The following is a 15665-nucleotide window of genomic DNA, read 5'->3' on the forward strand; positions in this document are numbered from 1 at the left end:
TCATTGGAAGGTAATGGTTAGGAAAATTAAGAGGCAAATAACAAATTAAGAATTAGTGCTAATAATTAAATTTTAAAACATTTATTTCATTCAAATTTGTAAATTATTATTGACACATGGTAAACATATTGACATGTACAAATAATTGTTTGACACATGACATTGTTTGTCCATTTAATACAAATAAATATAGGAAGTCATCACATATCATCGAAGTATAGATTGAGAAAGAAACATGTGTCATTACTGTCTATGTCCACTAATTGTGGGGATCCAACTTTTATAATGTACTAGTAAGTTACCCGTGCGATGCACAAATAATATTGTAATGTTTTGTGTAAGATGGTTTTGGAGATTTTTTTTTTTTTTTTTTTTTTTTGAGAAAGAGGATATCAAGTTTTGGAGAATATTGTATATATATTATAGCATAATTGTTATAGAACTTTATTTGTAATGAGTTTATCATAAAAAATAACAATTATAAATTGCATACACTTATCCATTATAATTATTCAATTGAAGTAATGAAAAAAAAAACTTTTGACAAAAATTATAGAATAAAAGTTAATATAGAAGGTGTCTTTCTCTTTCTTTTTAATTCTAAAACAAAATACACATCCTAAACACCCACGGTAAATCACATCATTTACAAAACTCACAAATTCACAACGTTTGATCTTGACATCAAAATCGTAATCACCGTTGTCACTCAATATAAAATGCAAGTCCTTCTTCTTTGGTTATATTCAACTAATGGGGTAGGATTAGATGAAACAACAATGTTAGAGCTAGGTAGGTGTTGCCAAAAGATTGAAGGTAGACAACATCATTTCTTGTCTGTGTGTATTTGACATGGGATGACATGAAGGGCCACGGGTAAGTATATATAAACGGGTAGAAGTGTGAGAGGTGAAAATAGTGAATTAAAATGTAAAGAGTTTTATGTGTGTATATGAAAGATGAAAAGTTTTGAAATATTAAACCAAAGGATATAAAAAATATTTATTTTTTAATTAGAAAAGTCTTAAAATATTGAATCAACAAAAAAAAATCAATAATTAATTTGTTCATATCTTTTATGTAGATTAAAAGTATTTCAATTCTCTTCATAAAGTGCGCCACATGGTAGAATTTCGTTCTCTTCTGTATGAGGTATCTATTTTTACATATATATTAATTATAGATAGATAGATAGATGTTTTCCCATCTCTTTGTACAAGAGTTTTCAATGGCACTCAAATGTGTGTTATAAGAGCTACTTCATTTAATTTGTTCTTTTTTGGTTCTTGGGTTTTCTATTGTTTGTGCCTTCATAATCCCAGATAAGCTAAAAAGCCTAAATGGTTAGTGCTTAAATTGACTCATGGGAGGCCAAAAGTAACAATGGAAGTTTCGCTGATTAACGCCTTTTATCTTTTAAACACAAGGTGTTTTCTTAGTAACTCGCCATACATATAACATATATTGATTTTCCTTCTTCATTTTTTGGGTTATTTTTAATATTGTACGGGGCATTAAAAAAACTATAAAGTGTGTAAATTGTTTTTTGTTTCTTTCTTTCTATGAAGACCCACTGCTTTCTTCATGGTTATGATGATTTTCAAATTCCTTATTTTTTTTTCAGTTGCCTTATATGCTTCTGATATATAGGTCTCATAGTTGTGTGAATACCAAATGATGGATGCATATTTTGAATGCATAAAACAATTATTAGTTGTAAATTGACTCTAATAATGCACTGGAAGGAGATATAATTTTAAGGGTCACGTTAATAGCTGCCCTTAAGGCAATTATTAACAAACCATTTTAAGAAAGTTTTAAGACAACTTTTATGAGAAATAAATAAAATTGTTAAAACGTTAATTGCTTTTTTCTTTTCCTATAAAACATTTCCCAAAATGGCTCATTAACAAATGTCCTTAAGACATTTGTTAACATTCCCTAATTTTAAATGAATTTAAATGGTACATGAATTTTATGACATTAAGGCATCGAGGGGAAAGAAAATGACCATGTGAAATCGATCATTATAATCAAAGACCCAAAATATCAGTTTTAATGGGCTTGCTCAATTTTTAAAGATATAAGGTATCCTTGCTCAAGCATCTTTGATTTATGTCACAACAAAGTTCTCTGATTTGCCAAAACTCCACGACCACATAAGTCATAACTATGTTTTATTCCGAGTCTCTGAGACATGGAAATTCACTTGAATCATATACAAATAGAGTTGGTAAATTCATTGACTTTCTTTAATAGCCTATCTCTAATATACATACCATGCAAAAAAGAAAAAGAAAAGCATTCTGTACTGATGGATGGTTGTTACTTTTTGCCTTAAGTAACATAATCTTATTTTCCTCAAAGGTGACATTAATCATTTTCCTTTCATAAAATTAATTCATGAACCATTTTAAATCCATAAATAAAAGGAATAAATCAGACCAACCTAAATCCTTCAACAACAAAAAAAAATTAAAATATAAAATAAAAGGAATTATTGTTGCCTTGAGATGGTTATCAGGACGCTAATTTCAGCTTGCTGTGCTTATCTTACTTCATAGATAAGGGTATGGAGTCTGAAAACACCTAACTTAAATGTTTAAAATATGCACAAGTTAACAACTAAAGGGAATGATAAATCCTAAGATATAACAAAGTTTTTAATATGACCAAGTTAAACTACACACTTTGAATTAACTAAGTAAATTGTATGATCTCAAAGTAAGTCATCTCAATTGAAATTAAACCAAGCAAAATCATCTCGAATAGAGTTATATCGCAAGAATTCAATTGATCCAATCCTAATAACAATAATTTACATTGAAATAAAAGTTCATACAGATCAAATTATCACAAACATGTACATAATCACATCAAACTACAAATATTCACAAGTATAGATTATAATGCATAAACTTAAAATGATGAGATCATGAGAACTTATCTATTCACAACGCAGTGGTTCGATTCATCGTATGTAAAATTCACTCACTTGCTTAGGTAATACAATTATTGATTCAAGGGGGCCCCAAAACGTGGAAGAAAACTCTATCTGGGGAAAATAAGGTGAAGAAATATTTATCCACAAACAATAGTACAATACAATATGGCTTCAATATGTAAATGCTAAAATAGTACTTGCCAAAAATAAAAATGAAAATTCCCCTACAATCGCAATTAAACTAATAGATAAAGATAGCTTTGAATTCATTTCAATGTAGCCTTACATCACTTGATATCCATATGATTTTAAATAAGCCAAGAAGTTCAATTCTTTCATTAGGGGCCATATAATTACACTCCCACAAGTTTAAGTAGTTAATCAGTCTAACTGCACAAAAAACAAACAGCAAAAGTGAAGCGTCCATCCCACATACATATAAAATATAATAACCATCCTTGAAATCGCAACCCTTTCATAAACAAGAACACTCATCCCTGTAAAAACGTTTGAAAAAAATACTCCATGAATCAAATGTAAGAAAAATCAATTATAATGAATATTTAAACACATACCAGGATAATTAAACAGCTCATGCCATCAAAAATAACGTTTCAGTTAATCCAATGCGTCAATGGTGGTAATTAGTTTGTAATTATTATAAGAAACTTAAACTACAATCATTACAAGGTGTCAATATATGTAACTGCATCAATACTACTGTATGATTAGTTTTGGTATAGCAAAAAGATAGTATGATGGGTAATACTTTACACCAAAATGTTCTAACTAAATTTAGAATTTAAAATAAGAAAGTAACATGAATCAATATATCATATTTAACTAAATAAACACGTAAAACATGGGGCAAAAATCACAGAGGAGCATTTAAGCCAAAGCAAAAAAATCCTATCAGTCCAGTGTCCATTTTGTTCAGCCTATTACCTTTTTTTTTTTTTTTATAATATTTAACATAGGAAAACTTTCTAAAGAAAAGCCCTTTGGCCTCACCTCAATTTTTTTTTTTTTTTTTAAGCTCATGCCACATGCCCAATGCCCAAGAGCATACCTACTATAAGACTAGTGTTTTAGTTGTCAATGTTATGCTTTGTTTATTGTTCCGTCTTTAGCATTTTATAGTCATGAGACTTACATGTGACTTACATGTGACTTTTAACATAGTTGGATGGTCAAGATTTTACTTTTATATAACAGATGCAGGATTAGGATTCCAAAGGTTACTAAATGGTATTATAAATAACCTCTTTTGGGGTAATTGTAGGCAACCTAAACAAAGAAATTGATCTACTATTATTTTAACATTAACCCAAATTATATCTAGCCAAAAAAATTTAAATTACACAAATAAAAAGCACTACTTCAGCATCTCAATGCTTTTTAGACACATCCAACAACCTGTTCTGAGTCTGGACCAAGGCTTCTGAACAAGCTAGAGCGCAAAACCGGTTGCCATTTTAAATTCCAATTGATAATTTGGTTTCTAACAGTCAATATCCATATATTTTATGAAGAAAATTTGGGTAGTCCAGTCACACAGGATTTTCATACAACAAAACAACTAGCAAGGGGGCAAGTAAAAAAGCAGGAAAAATACATAATTACACAATACTAAGAAAGCCTTTAATCAAAAGGATCATATATAACATATAACATAGAGTTGAGTCCTTCATCTATGTTCCAACGCTGCAGGATTGAAAAGAGAATACCTTTTTTAGTACTCTGAGCAAGCCCCTGTCTTAATGATCTTCGGTCATTACACTTCCTTCCTCTGATGTCTTGGGTTTCTTCTTCTTTGGTGGTTGAGTTCCACGATTGCTGCAAGTTTTACAAGTACACATAAATGATAAGCAATTCCTACATTAAAGGGGCAAAAGATGATAGTTAGCCAGAATTAATTGTGTGCGCGTGTGAGAGAGTAGGAAACCTACGTAATCATGCAGTCCAAAAAATCTGTTCCGGTATCCAGTGAGTACTTCTGAATGGAAATAACAGATAGAGGAGGCTTGCGTTCCGGATCACCATAAATATATAAAAAATGCAGAGAGGTCAAGTACGATACAAAAAAGAAAATTAGAAGCCTTTACGGATGGCTCACCGGAGCTGTTGCGGGAGCTCAACAGAAGGCAGAATTTGTGATCGGATAAGTGGAGAAGACCAGGACTAGTCCAACAGAAATATTCAGACTCCCCCAAAAATGGTGTAGGGTTGAGCCGTTCACGAGCCCAGCTTTCTGATTTTAAATCAAATCCAAAGATACAGCATTGAATATTACGTTTCTCCATAGATACGATGCAAGCCCAATAGGCCTTAGTATGATCAACAACTACAGCCCTTCCACATTGAGCATATGGGTAAAGTAACGTCCAATGCTGCTGAAGCCAAGTTTCCCATGTAGAAGACATAACATTGTATTTAAAAAAATCAGCACACACGTTGTTTTCTTCACTATTGCTCAGATCAACCACCATAATCTGGTGTTTGTCTTCCTCCAACTCCAAATGAGCGAACATAATTGGTTCATAGCTGTCTCTGACTCTGACACCAGAGCTGCTGAAGGGTGGGTTTGGTAGGCTATCCCATTTTTCCGTGATGGGGTCATAAACCCCCATCCATCCACGGCCAGAGGAAGAATCTTCAGGAATGGGTTTGTAACCATATAAACCGCCAAAAACATAGAGCTTACCGTCTACAACAATGGTCTTAGGGTCTTTTCTGCGGTTTCTCATGGGCTGATCAAGCTGCTTCCAACCCAGATCAGGACATGTAAGGTCAAGGGTCCAGACAGACCTAGTGGGCATATAGATTCCATGCAAAGGGTAGTGTTCGCCGCCTCTAAGTTCTTCAAATTCAGACCTAGTGAGTTTTGCATAGCCACCGACAGAATACAGATGGTTGTTTAACAGTGCCATGTCTCTAGAGGCGTAAGGTCCCTCTTCCTTGCCAGTGGTTACCGAAAACGGACTGAGATCCTTTGGGGTGAAGTTGCTGTATTCCCTTATCTGTACTCCATGAATTAACAAGTTGAGTGGAGCAGCAGGACGTGTGAGAAAGTATGAAAGAGGAGCACGGGCTTCACGGTCTGGGACCTTAATGGTATAACACCTCACTCCATCGAAATTTTTTCGCGCACAGATACAGATCTCATATTCACCGTCAAGATCATCTAAACTCCCCCAACCTATATTCTCCTCCACCTCCTCCTCCATAGGATCCATAGCTTCTTCTTTTTTTCTTTGAGAATAAGTTGGATGCGAGAGATAGGGCAAAAATGGGCAAATAGCCCTAAGGGCTGAAGAATATAGTTAGTAGGCATTGTTTCAGAAGTTTATAGAATACTAGCATCTCGACTCTTAGAGAGTCGATTTTGAGGCTATAAATCGTCTCTTAGATAGTCGATTTCTGTGGGTTGATCAGATCTGATGTGGCGATTTTCCACGTGGTGGCCACCTGTAAATCGACTCTTAGAGAGTCGATTTATATGGGAAGAATTAATTACTATTACATGCTGCCAGCTGGAAAATCGAGTCTCATAGACTCGGTTTTTAAAAAGGAAAATCGAGTCTCAAAGACTCGATTTTCAATGGTTGGTCCCTTTTCTGCCACGTGGTTAGGGCAGCTTCTTTTTATCATACTATACCTATTTTCTGGGTTCTGCCGTTTGCCACACCTCAAAACCCAGCAGCTCTCTCTTCCTCTCTCACTCTCTCTCTCTCACTCTCATAGAAAACTTCAAATCAAACTCATCCTCCATTTACACATTATCATGTCAAGTAAGGTTTTTATACACTCTCTCTAGTTGTTAGTTGTTTTTTTTTTTTGAATAGTTGTTAGTTACATAGATGTAATGTTAGGGTTTTTTATGGGTAGTTGTTAGTTACATATATGTAATGTTAGGTTTTTTATGGGTATGTATCATTAGTTTTTTTGTTTGGTTTGTAATTTTTCTTTATATTTTTTATAGAATGATTTGAATATTTGTGCATTTGGTTTTTTTTTTTTTTTTAGTATGATTAATGATTTTTTTTTTTTGTTTAGAAACAAATGGTAATGATTGAGTATATATGTTAATGTGGGGTTTGTAGATGCATATGATGTAACAAGTTAGTGTATATATGCTAGGCTTTTTTTAAAATTTTTTTTTTATAAGAAGTAAAAAATATTTAAGATATATATTTGTATTGTTAGGCTTTTATCATGGCTATTTTTGTTGTTGTTTGGTTTAATATTTGTTATTATCTTTTTGTTAGAATGATTTGAAATTTTGTAGTGGGGGTAAGTGTTGTCTTTAGTTTTTTTATTTGTTTGAGTATGAAATAATAATGATTGAGTGTGTTTGTATGTGATGTGGAGTGAGTATATACAAATGTGGGGTGTGTTGGATGTAAGAAGTTGTAATTTTCCTAGTTTGAGTACATAAAAATGTTTTGTAATTGTGTTAAAATATGTCACTAACATATTACCCTTGACTCTAATAGGTTCACAATCTCTGAAGAATATTGACGTAAATGTATACTACGGTGGTCCCCTTTTCAATCCTGAACAGATTGATGGATTCCCATTTCAAGGGCCGAATATCGAATGCTATTACGTGATGCTACGTCGTAAGTTGAAGACATTGAATGATTTGAAGATGAAAATAATGAAAAAACTGAGTTTGAGCCCTACTTGTTATGACATAAATATTATTTATCGTTACCCACAAGAAGTTCTTCATGAGCGGATAAATTACAAGTACATGGCGATCAAAGAAGATAAACATGTAAAGGTCATGTTTAATAGAATCCATAAAATGCCCCAAGTAAATGCTGCTGAGTTGTACGTAAGTTCCGAGCCGCTCGCAGAAGTTGATGTCGAGGAGTTGCAGCAACAAACAACTACATCTTTGCAATTAGACGATGGATGCACTACAATGGGAGGTTACACATTCCCATCTCAAGATTATGATGCCAATACTAGTGAAACACTTCAACCTCAAGAGACATATTTAGGGGTGGAGGACGAAGATCATTTTGCGAATAATGATGAAAATCTCGATGATATGGATGAGTACGAAGAGAGGATTGAGCGAGGCGACTTTGAGAAGGATGTGGATTACCATGAACTTGCTTCGAATTTTGAAGAGGAACATATGGAGTGCCATGATGAAGGTGATGCGGACGATGATATTAGTGTCCAGCATGTTACAAATACGACCACTGCCTACACACCTCCTGCCGAGTCATTCTCCGCAAATACTTGGGAAAATATGGTTGATCCTTCACGTCTTCAGATACCATTTGTTTCTACTTGGGAAGATGGGATGCATTTTAATAAAGGGTTGACTTTTGCAAATAAAGAGGCGGTGAAGCGTGCATTGATAATATACGCAGCAAAGGATAATAGAAATTTTATAATCCGGAGGTCGACCAAAAGTAAATTGTGCGCTGCGTGCATTGACCCCAACTGCAACTGGTACGTTGGGGCATTCATGAAGGCTCAATTAAATGGTCTGTGGATGGTCACGTCTTATGTGGGTCCACACAATTGTATACCCTTTGGGCTGCAAAGAGACGGTAAAATGATGGATTCTAATTTTGTTGCATCAGAAATTGTGGGGAAATTGCGACAAAATCACACTGCTCGTATTGATAAGCTCCGGAGCCACATAGATACTAAGTATAATCATAAGCTCTCTTACTATAAGGTATGGGATGCAAAACAAAAGGCAATTGCTATGATATTTGGAGATTGGGAGGAGCCTTACCAAAGGTTGCGAAAGTTGTTGTTGGCATACTTGGATCAGGATTCGGGTACCCAGTACAACTATTGGACCATACCTAGCCCCATAGATGGTACTACGTTACTGCGCTATGTATTTTGGGCATTCGCTCCATGCATTGCTGCATTTAGATATTGCAGGCCAGTGATCAGTATTGATGGGACTCATTTGTATGGTAAATATCGAGGGGTGTTGATGATTGCAATGGCAACGGATGCTAACCAAAAGGTTTTGCCTCTCGCCTTTGCTGTTGTGGACAAGGAGTCAGGGGCTAGTTGGGGGTGGTTTTTAGAGTGTCTCAGAAATTCGATAGGGCATGTAATACCTAACGAGGGCATTTGCATTATTTCTGACCGACATAAAGGTATCAAATGCGCCATTGCAGAGTGGCCTTTAGGTGATGATGGAAAGTTACAGGTACATCACCGATATTGCCTTCGACATGTTGCTAGCAACTTCAACACACACTTTGATGACCCGACTCTAAAGGCATTGGCCTTGAAAGCTGGATATGCGACTCATGACGCTAAATTTAAGTCCATAATGCAAACTATTAAGGATGTCGAGATTAATGCACCGAGGAGGGTAGACCACGATGATTCCCATCTTGAACGCTATATGCCATACACATATCTAATGAGTGAGGATGTGGAGAAATGGACCCGATCACATGATGGTGGAAGACGTTGCGGGGCGATGACAACTAATATCTCTGAGTGCTTTAATGGGGTACTTAAAGGTGCCCGCGGTTTGCCCATTGCTGCAATGGTTGAGTTCACTTGGTGCAAACTTGTTGCATATTTCCATGATCGACATAAACAAATTACTTCTGATCGCTCTCAAGGTAAGGTGTGGAGTGATTATGCAATGGGGATCTATAACACAAATTTGCAGAAAACTTCAGGACACACTGTGCGGGAATTTAATCATGAGACTGGTGTATATCAAGTGGTTACCCCGTACAACGACCATAGAGGTGGAGGGGGAAACCACGATCATGAATTGCGCGTATTTGCTAGAACATGTGGTTGTGGAAAGTGGCAAAACATTAAGATCCCTTGTTCACATGCAATTAAAGTTTTGCAACAATTGCATCTCAATGCGACCAGCTATATTGACCCATGTTACAGTTTGGAGAACGCCATTCACACATATTCACATCAATTTGTGGTGCCAATGTCAGAGTCATTGTGGAGGGACGTTCGCGGACCACGGTGGGTGCCCTGACCCAAGTACTCTTGCGGGCCAAAGGTCGCCTGTGAAGTCAAGAATAAGAAATGAAATGGATGGGGTACGGCGAAAATGGGAAGCCGGAACCCGATTCGGAGTTGAGGGAGATTCAGCGAGGCGGCGATGCGGAGTGTGTCATGAAGAGGGGCATAACCGCAGAAGATGTCCCAATTCCCTTGGGGGTTCGACAAGCGGTTCCCGTGGGGCTTCGACAGGCGGTAGTGCTACAAACTAGGCAAGTGTCTTTGTTGTTTTGATGTAATATGCTCAGAATCTTATTTGGTTTTTGTTCTTCGCATTTAGGAACTAACAACTGCATTTTAATGTTTTTCAAGCGAACGGAGGCTCGATTTTGGAATGGCATTGTACGTGGGAGTTGTAGTTATCTTCGGTATGGACAAGTGCTACGCGACCATGTTGTATCAGTATGGACAAGTGTTACGCAACTATGTAGACTATGTTGTATCGACGTAGTTGTTATTTTGTTTATTACTGAATGTTGTTGTAATTAAAGCAGTAGCTATCCATTGTAATCGTTACATTAGTTGCGTTGTGCAGCTTTTTTGCCTATAATGCCAGCAACCGTAGTACTTTGACATTAGTAGCACTTACTTCGGCAAGTTCAACCACAGGGGCCTTGTTTGAAGCAATGATAGCTAGTAATCACATTGTATGCCGGATGTAATCTGGTTAAATTTGTATGGTCTGTAGCTAAGAAGGCAACTATACTACCCATGCCCAATAAATATTTTAATCCAGTTTCTTGCATTCAATGTACTCTTTAGGAAATGTTTGCATACTGCAGAAGAATGATAAGCAATTAGCACGTAATAGACATTGAAAACAAAAAGAAAAACATATTTATATGAATTGGTGCTGCACTTGGAATTTATTTCAATTTTTACAATGAATCAATCATTCCTAATTAAATGGAAGTTGTTCCTATTATGTTCACTTTCTTGGTAGTGGTTCTTGTATAGGTGAGTATTGGGATTGAGCTATGGAGACATAATAGCAAATATTAGGCGCTTGTTGAATGGTGATGCTATGGAGCCTATGGATCCATGGTATAAATGGTTTAGAGGAACTATTGACAAAACTGCTGCAAAGGAAGGAGGGAATAGCTACATTATTTGTGGAACTATAAAGGAAGTCAATGAGACAACTCTAAGGATAACAGAGCTACCAATCCGTAGATGGACACAAGATTACAAGGAATTCCTGGAATCTATTTCTTCTAGTAATAAAGAATGCAAAGATCCCTTCATTGAGGTAAACCCACCAAGTCCTTGAGAATAATAGTGGGTTGGGGGAGGTGGGGTTCAAAGCTTTCTAATAATTTTAGGACTATATGAAGTGCACCATGTAAAGTTTTTCCTTCATATGCTGTTTCCATTATTATTTGTTTCTCTCTTCAATTTGTTTGAATGATCTTGCAATTTATTATAAACTTACATTAATGCTTATAAAAATTATAAAACTAGAGCATTCATTTATAGTTCTTGGGTTTAGTTCTTGGGTTCTATTTCAGGTTGGTCATGACAATAAGTTATATCTGTAGAAAAATCTTGGTATCAACTTGTAATCTCTGCTTTGTAATTGTGAAGTGTAGACAGGGACCCCAAATATAAGTATTAGCGTGCAACATATCCTTGTTCCATTCCATTATTTTTCCATTTTATATATATATATATATATATATATATATATATATATATATATATATATATATATAAGCTGTCTAATATCTTGATGTATGAGAGACAACATCAACTGTCTGTTCTTTGCTTACCAAATGAAACCATGGAGAATAGAATTGATACACCTGCAATTTCAGAGGAAGATGTAGGACAAATGGTTATGAATAACTGGCACAGGGCCATCAAGGAAGGGATCTCAGGGATTTCCGAACATTCCCTCAACTGCTTGAACAAGCTGCCTGATGCTTATAAATTACATTTTAATATGTCAGATTTTGTTTATCACCTAAATTATTACATGTTTCAGATTTCATATATTATTTTCTGTTTATGTTAGAGGAAATTAAAAAAAAAATCTTAATAAACACGTAGAGTCCTCTAATTTATTGTACAACCAACTATGAAACTGATGCTTAGTATAATGAAACTAAGACCCATCATAGTTCGTTTAGAAAAATCTCCATTGTGGCTTGAATTTTAAGATTATTGCCTGGGACCATACTTATAGGTTGGCATAAAATAGCTCCCTTATCTTGCAAGTTTAATAAGCTCAATTGAGTACTGAACTTTCAAAGTCTCCTGTGTAAGGTTGACCCAGATGAAGTGAATGCTCTGGCTCAACTAATGACATGGAAGACGGCTGTAGCAGACATTCCATATGGTGGAGCAAAGGGTGGGATTGGATGTAACCCAAGGGACTTGAGTATTAGTGAATTAGAACGTTTGACTCGTGTGTTCACTCAAAAGATCCATGATCTTATTGGAATTCACAGGGATGTTCCTGCCCCTGACATGGGAACTAATGCACAGGTATCTTGATTCCAGTCCCGTGACTAAATGAGTTTTGATTATCATAAAATGCTTACTAATTTTCAAATTGTACAGACAATGGCATGGATTCTTGATGAGTACTCAAAGTTTCACGGGCATTCACCCGCAGTTGTGACAGGAAAACCTATTGTAAGTAAAAGAGAGAGATATAAAAAATGTGGACAACTTAAATTAAGGACATACGGAATTGATTTTTTTTGGGCCCTTTTTATCATTTTAGGATCTTGGAGGTTCATTAGGAAGGGAAGCTGCAACAGGACTTGGAGTGGTTTTTGCAACAGAGGCTTTACTCGCTGAAAATGGGAAATCAATCTCTGATATGAAGTTTGCTCTACAGGTAGCATGAATGTCACAAGTAAACCTGCCTTTTTGGGGGCTAGGTAGATTACATGAATGACCTTTCTGTTTTAGTCTCTCTTGTAAATTTTTTTACTGAACACTACTTGCAGGGTTTTGGAAATGTGGGCTCATGGGCAGCAAAGTTTATTCATGAGAGAGGAGGCAAGGTTGTTGCTGTTAGTGACATCACAGGTGCACTTAAAAACCCAAATGGAATCGATATCCCAGCTCTGCTGAAATACAAAGATGACAACGGAACTTTAAAGGATTTTAAAGGAGGCGATTCTATGGACCCAAATGACTTGCTTGTATGTGAATGTGATGTCCTAATCCCGTGTGCCTTAGGTGGAGTTCTCAACAAGTATGTAATCTGCTTTTTTATTATAGTCAGGCTGCTGATCAGCATTAATTCTATCTTTTGTATTATACAACCTAGGAGGAATTGTTTGTCAAATTTTCAGAGAAATTGCAATGTTAGACAACTACCTTAGGACATGAAGAATCAAACATTTTATGACTTTCCATTTTTGTATTTCGACCATCCTGATTATTTCAAACATATACAAGGTAAGTAATTTACGGTTTACTTGTATCTTTCATTTCAAGGGAAAATGCTGCTGATGTTAAGGCAAAATTCATAATAGAAGGCAAAATCATCCCATGACCCCGCAGATGAGGTAACGTGTAGATGTGTTTTTACCAATTTGGCAAGGGGAAATATTTGCTTATATCACAAAATTTATATGAAAAAATATATCTTCTCTTGCAGATCTTATCTAGGAAAGGAGTTCTTATCCTCCACGACATATATGCAAATTATTTGGCGGTGTGGCTGTGAGCTACTTTGAGTGGGTACGGAGTAAATTTAAGCACAGGAAAACCTGCCTCCCTCTACATAATTATTTTTCTTTTTGGTGCTGTCCTCCATATAATGGTAAACTATTTTTTGTTATTTAAATCTTAACCCTATATGGATTTATGATATTTTGGTATGTCCTCATATTAAGCTGATTTTTTTTACTGGTGCTTAAATCTCTCTCTCTCTCTCTCTCTCTCTCTCTCTCTCTCTCTCTCTCTTGCCTGGCTGCAGAATATTCAAGGATTCATGTGGGATGAAGGGAAGGTGAATTTTGAGCTTAGCAGGTACATGAGGAGGGCTTTCCATGAAATCAAGGCAATGTGTAAAATTCATGACTGCAACCTGAGAATGGGGGCCTTCACTTTGGGGGTGAACCCCTCCATGCCTTGATTGGCCCTTCTTTACCTAAATTTCGAAGATGTTAACAAATAAAATTACTCTCAGGCCGTCAGAAGTAATGAAGTATGACACTAGTTCTACTTGGTGGGTCCTAGATGTTCTGTGTATAGATTATTTATAATTTAAATTGTCTTGCTGTACCTAAGTAAACTTGCCAAATTTTGATGTGTTACATTGAATGATATATTTTGTGTTTTGAATTCTTTAGTAACCTAATACACCTAGTAGGTGTCAATTGTTATAAACATAACCAGCAGTTTGATTCTGACTGACATTTCAAGATTTTGCCTTCTCACTTATAGATGGGCTCGGGATCATCGGGATGATGCAACCCAGCATTAATTAATATGTCAAGTTGTAATGCTGTAATCTTCCCATTAGACTGATATTGTGGACTAGAATAGTTTATAACAACATGAAAAGCAAGCTTGAAGTATGACTGAATGACTCAATCGCAAGCAAGTCATGGCATTCTTTTAGCATGTACAAAATCATCCAAAAATGCAATTACAGTTTCTTTCACATAAATATCTCCAAAATACCCAAAATTTCACTATTCACGTCCTCCACTTCCAAAATCAATCACATCAGGCACAGGCAGAGTATAATTCTTATATAATTATTGCATTGAAAAATTTACAACTTTCACATAAGCTTTAAGGATACAAATATGTGAAGAATTGAATAGAAATCTACCACAATATCAGTCTTGAAGAGCAATCATATTATTTCATGTATCAAACATGTGAACAGAAATTTGTGAAGATCATATTACTCTCTATTCGACAATCAGTTCAATCATAATTTTCGAACAAAAACCACTAAGAAAAACATACCTGACAACTGAGTGAGAGTGCTTGAGAGTGGAGAGAGTGCTTGAGAGTGGAGACTGAGTGAGTGACAGCTCAGGGGGCGAGTGAGACAGGCGCGAGCGTGAGACGGTGAAGAGCCGTGAGACGGAGGAGAGCCGTGAGACGGTGGAGAGCCGTGAGACGGTGGAGAGCTGCGAGCGTGAGAAGGTGGAGAGAGGCGCGAGAGGGAGAGTGAGAGGGTGAGTGACAGAGAGTGAGAGGGTGAGTGACAGAGAGTGGAGAGAGGCGCGAGAGAGAGGTCTGCGAGAGGCTAGACTTGTGTTAAATTTAAAAAACCCCTATTAGAAATCGAGTCTCAAAGACTCGATTTCCAGGTGGATCAACTCACTGCAGTAGCTTCTTCCACGTGTTGTCCACATCACCTGGAAACCGAGTATTTAAGAGTCGATATATAAATCGACTCTTATAAACTCGATTTCTAGGTGGCCGCCACGTGGAAAATCGCCACATCAGCTGTGATCAGGCCATGGAAATCGAGTATCTAACAGTCGATTTATAGTCTCAAAATCGACTCTCTAAGAGTCGAGATGTTAGTATTGTATATACTTCCGAAACGGTGCCTACTAACTATATTCTTCCATAAATATGGCTAATTGCCCATTTTCTCCTAAAGAGATATTGTAAGATTTGGGAATTAAGGTTTGGGACTAGCGAGTAGCGAGTACTTATACGGATCCGTATAGACGACCCGTAGTCCCACTCCGTCTGGCCA

At 36.2% G+C, this 15665-nt stretch overlaps 1 protein-coding gene, 1 non-coding gene and 1 pseudogene across 3 annotated transcripts; 2 read left to right on the plus strand and 1 right to left on the minus strand.

Annotated features, from left to right (window-relative positions):
- The first annotated feature begins 1315 nt into the window (after window positions 1-1315).
- On the plus strand, window positions 1316-1456 carry LOC142630077 (small nucleolar RNA snoR83). The gene has a single exon (XR_012843193.1). It is a non-coding gene; the product is annotated as a small nucleolar RNA snoR83 (small nucleolar RNA).
- A 1724-nt stretch (window positions 1457-3180) lies between these two features.
- LOC142627374 (uncharacterized) lies at window positions 3181-6220 on the minus strand. 2 transcript variants are annotated; one of them, XM_075801220.1, is made up of 4 exons: window positions 5061-6220; window positions 4894-4940; window positions 4672-4780; window positions 3181-3334 (listed from the first exon to the last, which is right to left on the minus strand). In XM_075801220.1, exons 1-4 carry the CDS (start codon window positions 6178-6180, stop codon window positions 3216-3218), a joined length of 1395 nt encoding a protein of 464 aa, XP_075657335.1. In that variant the 5' UTR covers window positions 6181-6220; the 3' UTR covers window positions 3181-3215. The 2 variants fall into 2 exon arrangements, with proteins under 2 accessions (XP_075657335.1, XP_075657333.1); XM_075801218.1 differs by having other exon boundaries at window positions 3181-3441; window positions 4894-4967.
- Window positions 6221-11756: 5536 nt separating this feature from the next.
- Window positions 11757-15438, plus strand: LOC142629138 (glutamate dehydrogenase 2-like; annotated as a pseudogene).
- Window positions 15439-15665: the final 227 nt, after the last annotated feature.

Source organism: Castanea sativa, chromosome 3, assembly GCF_040712315.1.
Source record: "Castanea sativa cultivar Marrone di Chiusa Pesio chromosome 3, ASM4071231v1".
In the NCBI taxonomy this organism is placed as follows: domain Eukaryota; kingdom Viridiplantae; phylum Streptophyta; class Magnoliopsida; order Fagales; family Fagaceae; genus Castanea; species Castanea sativa.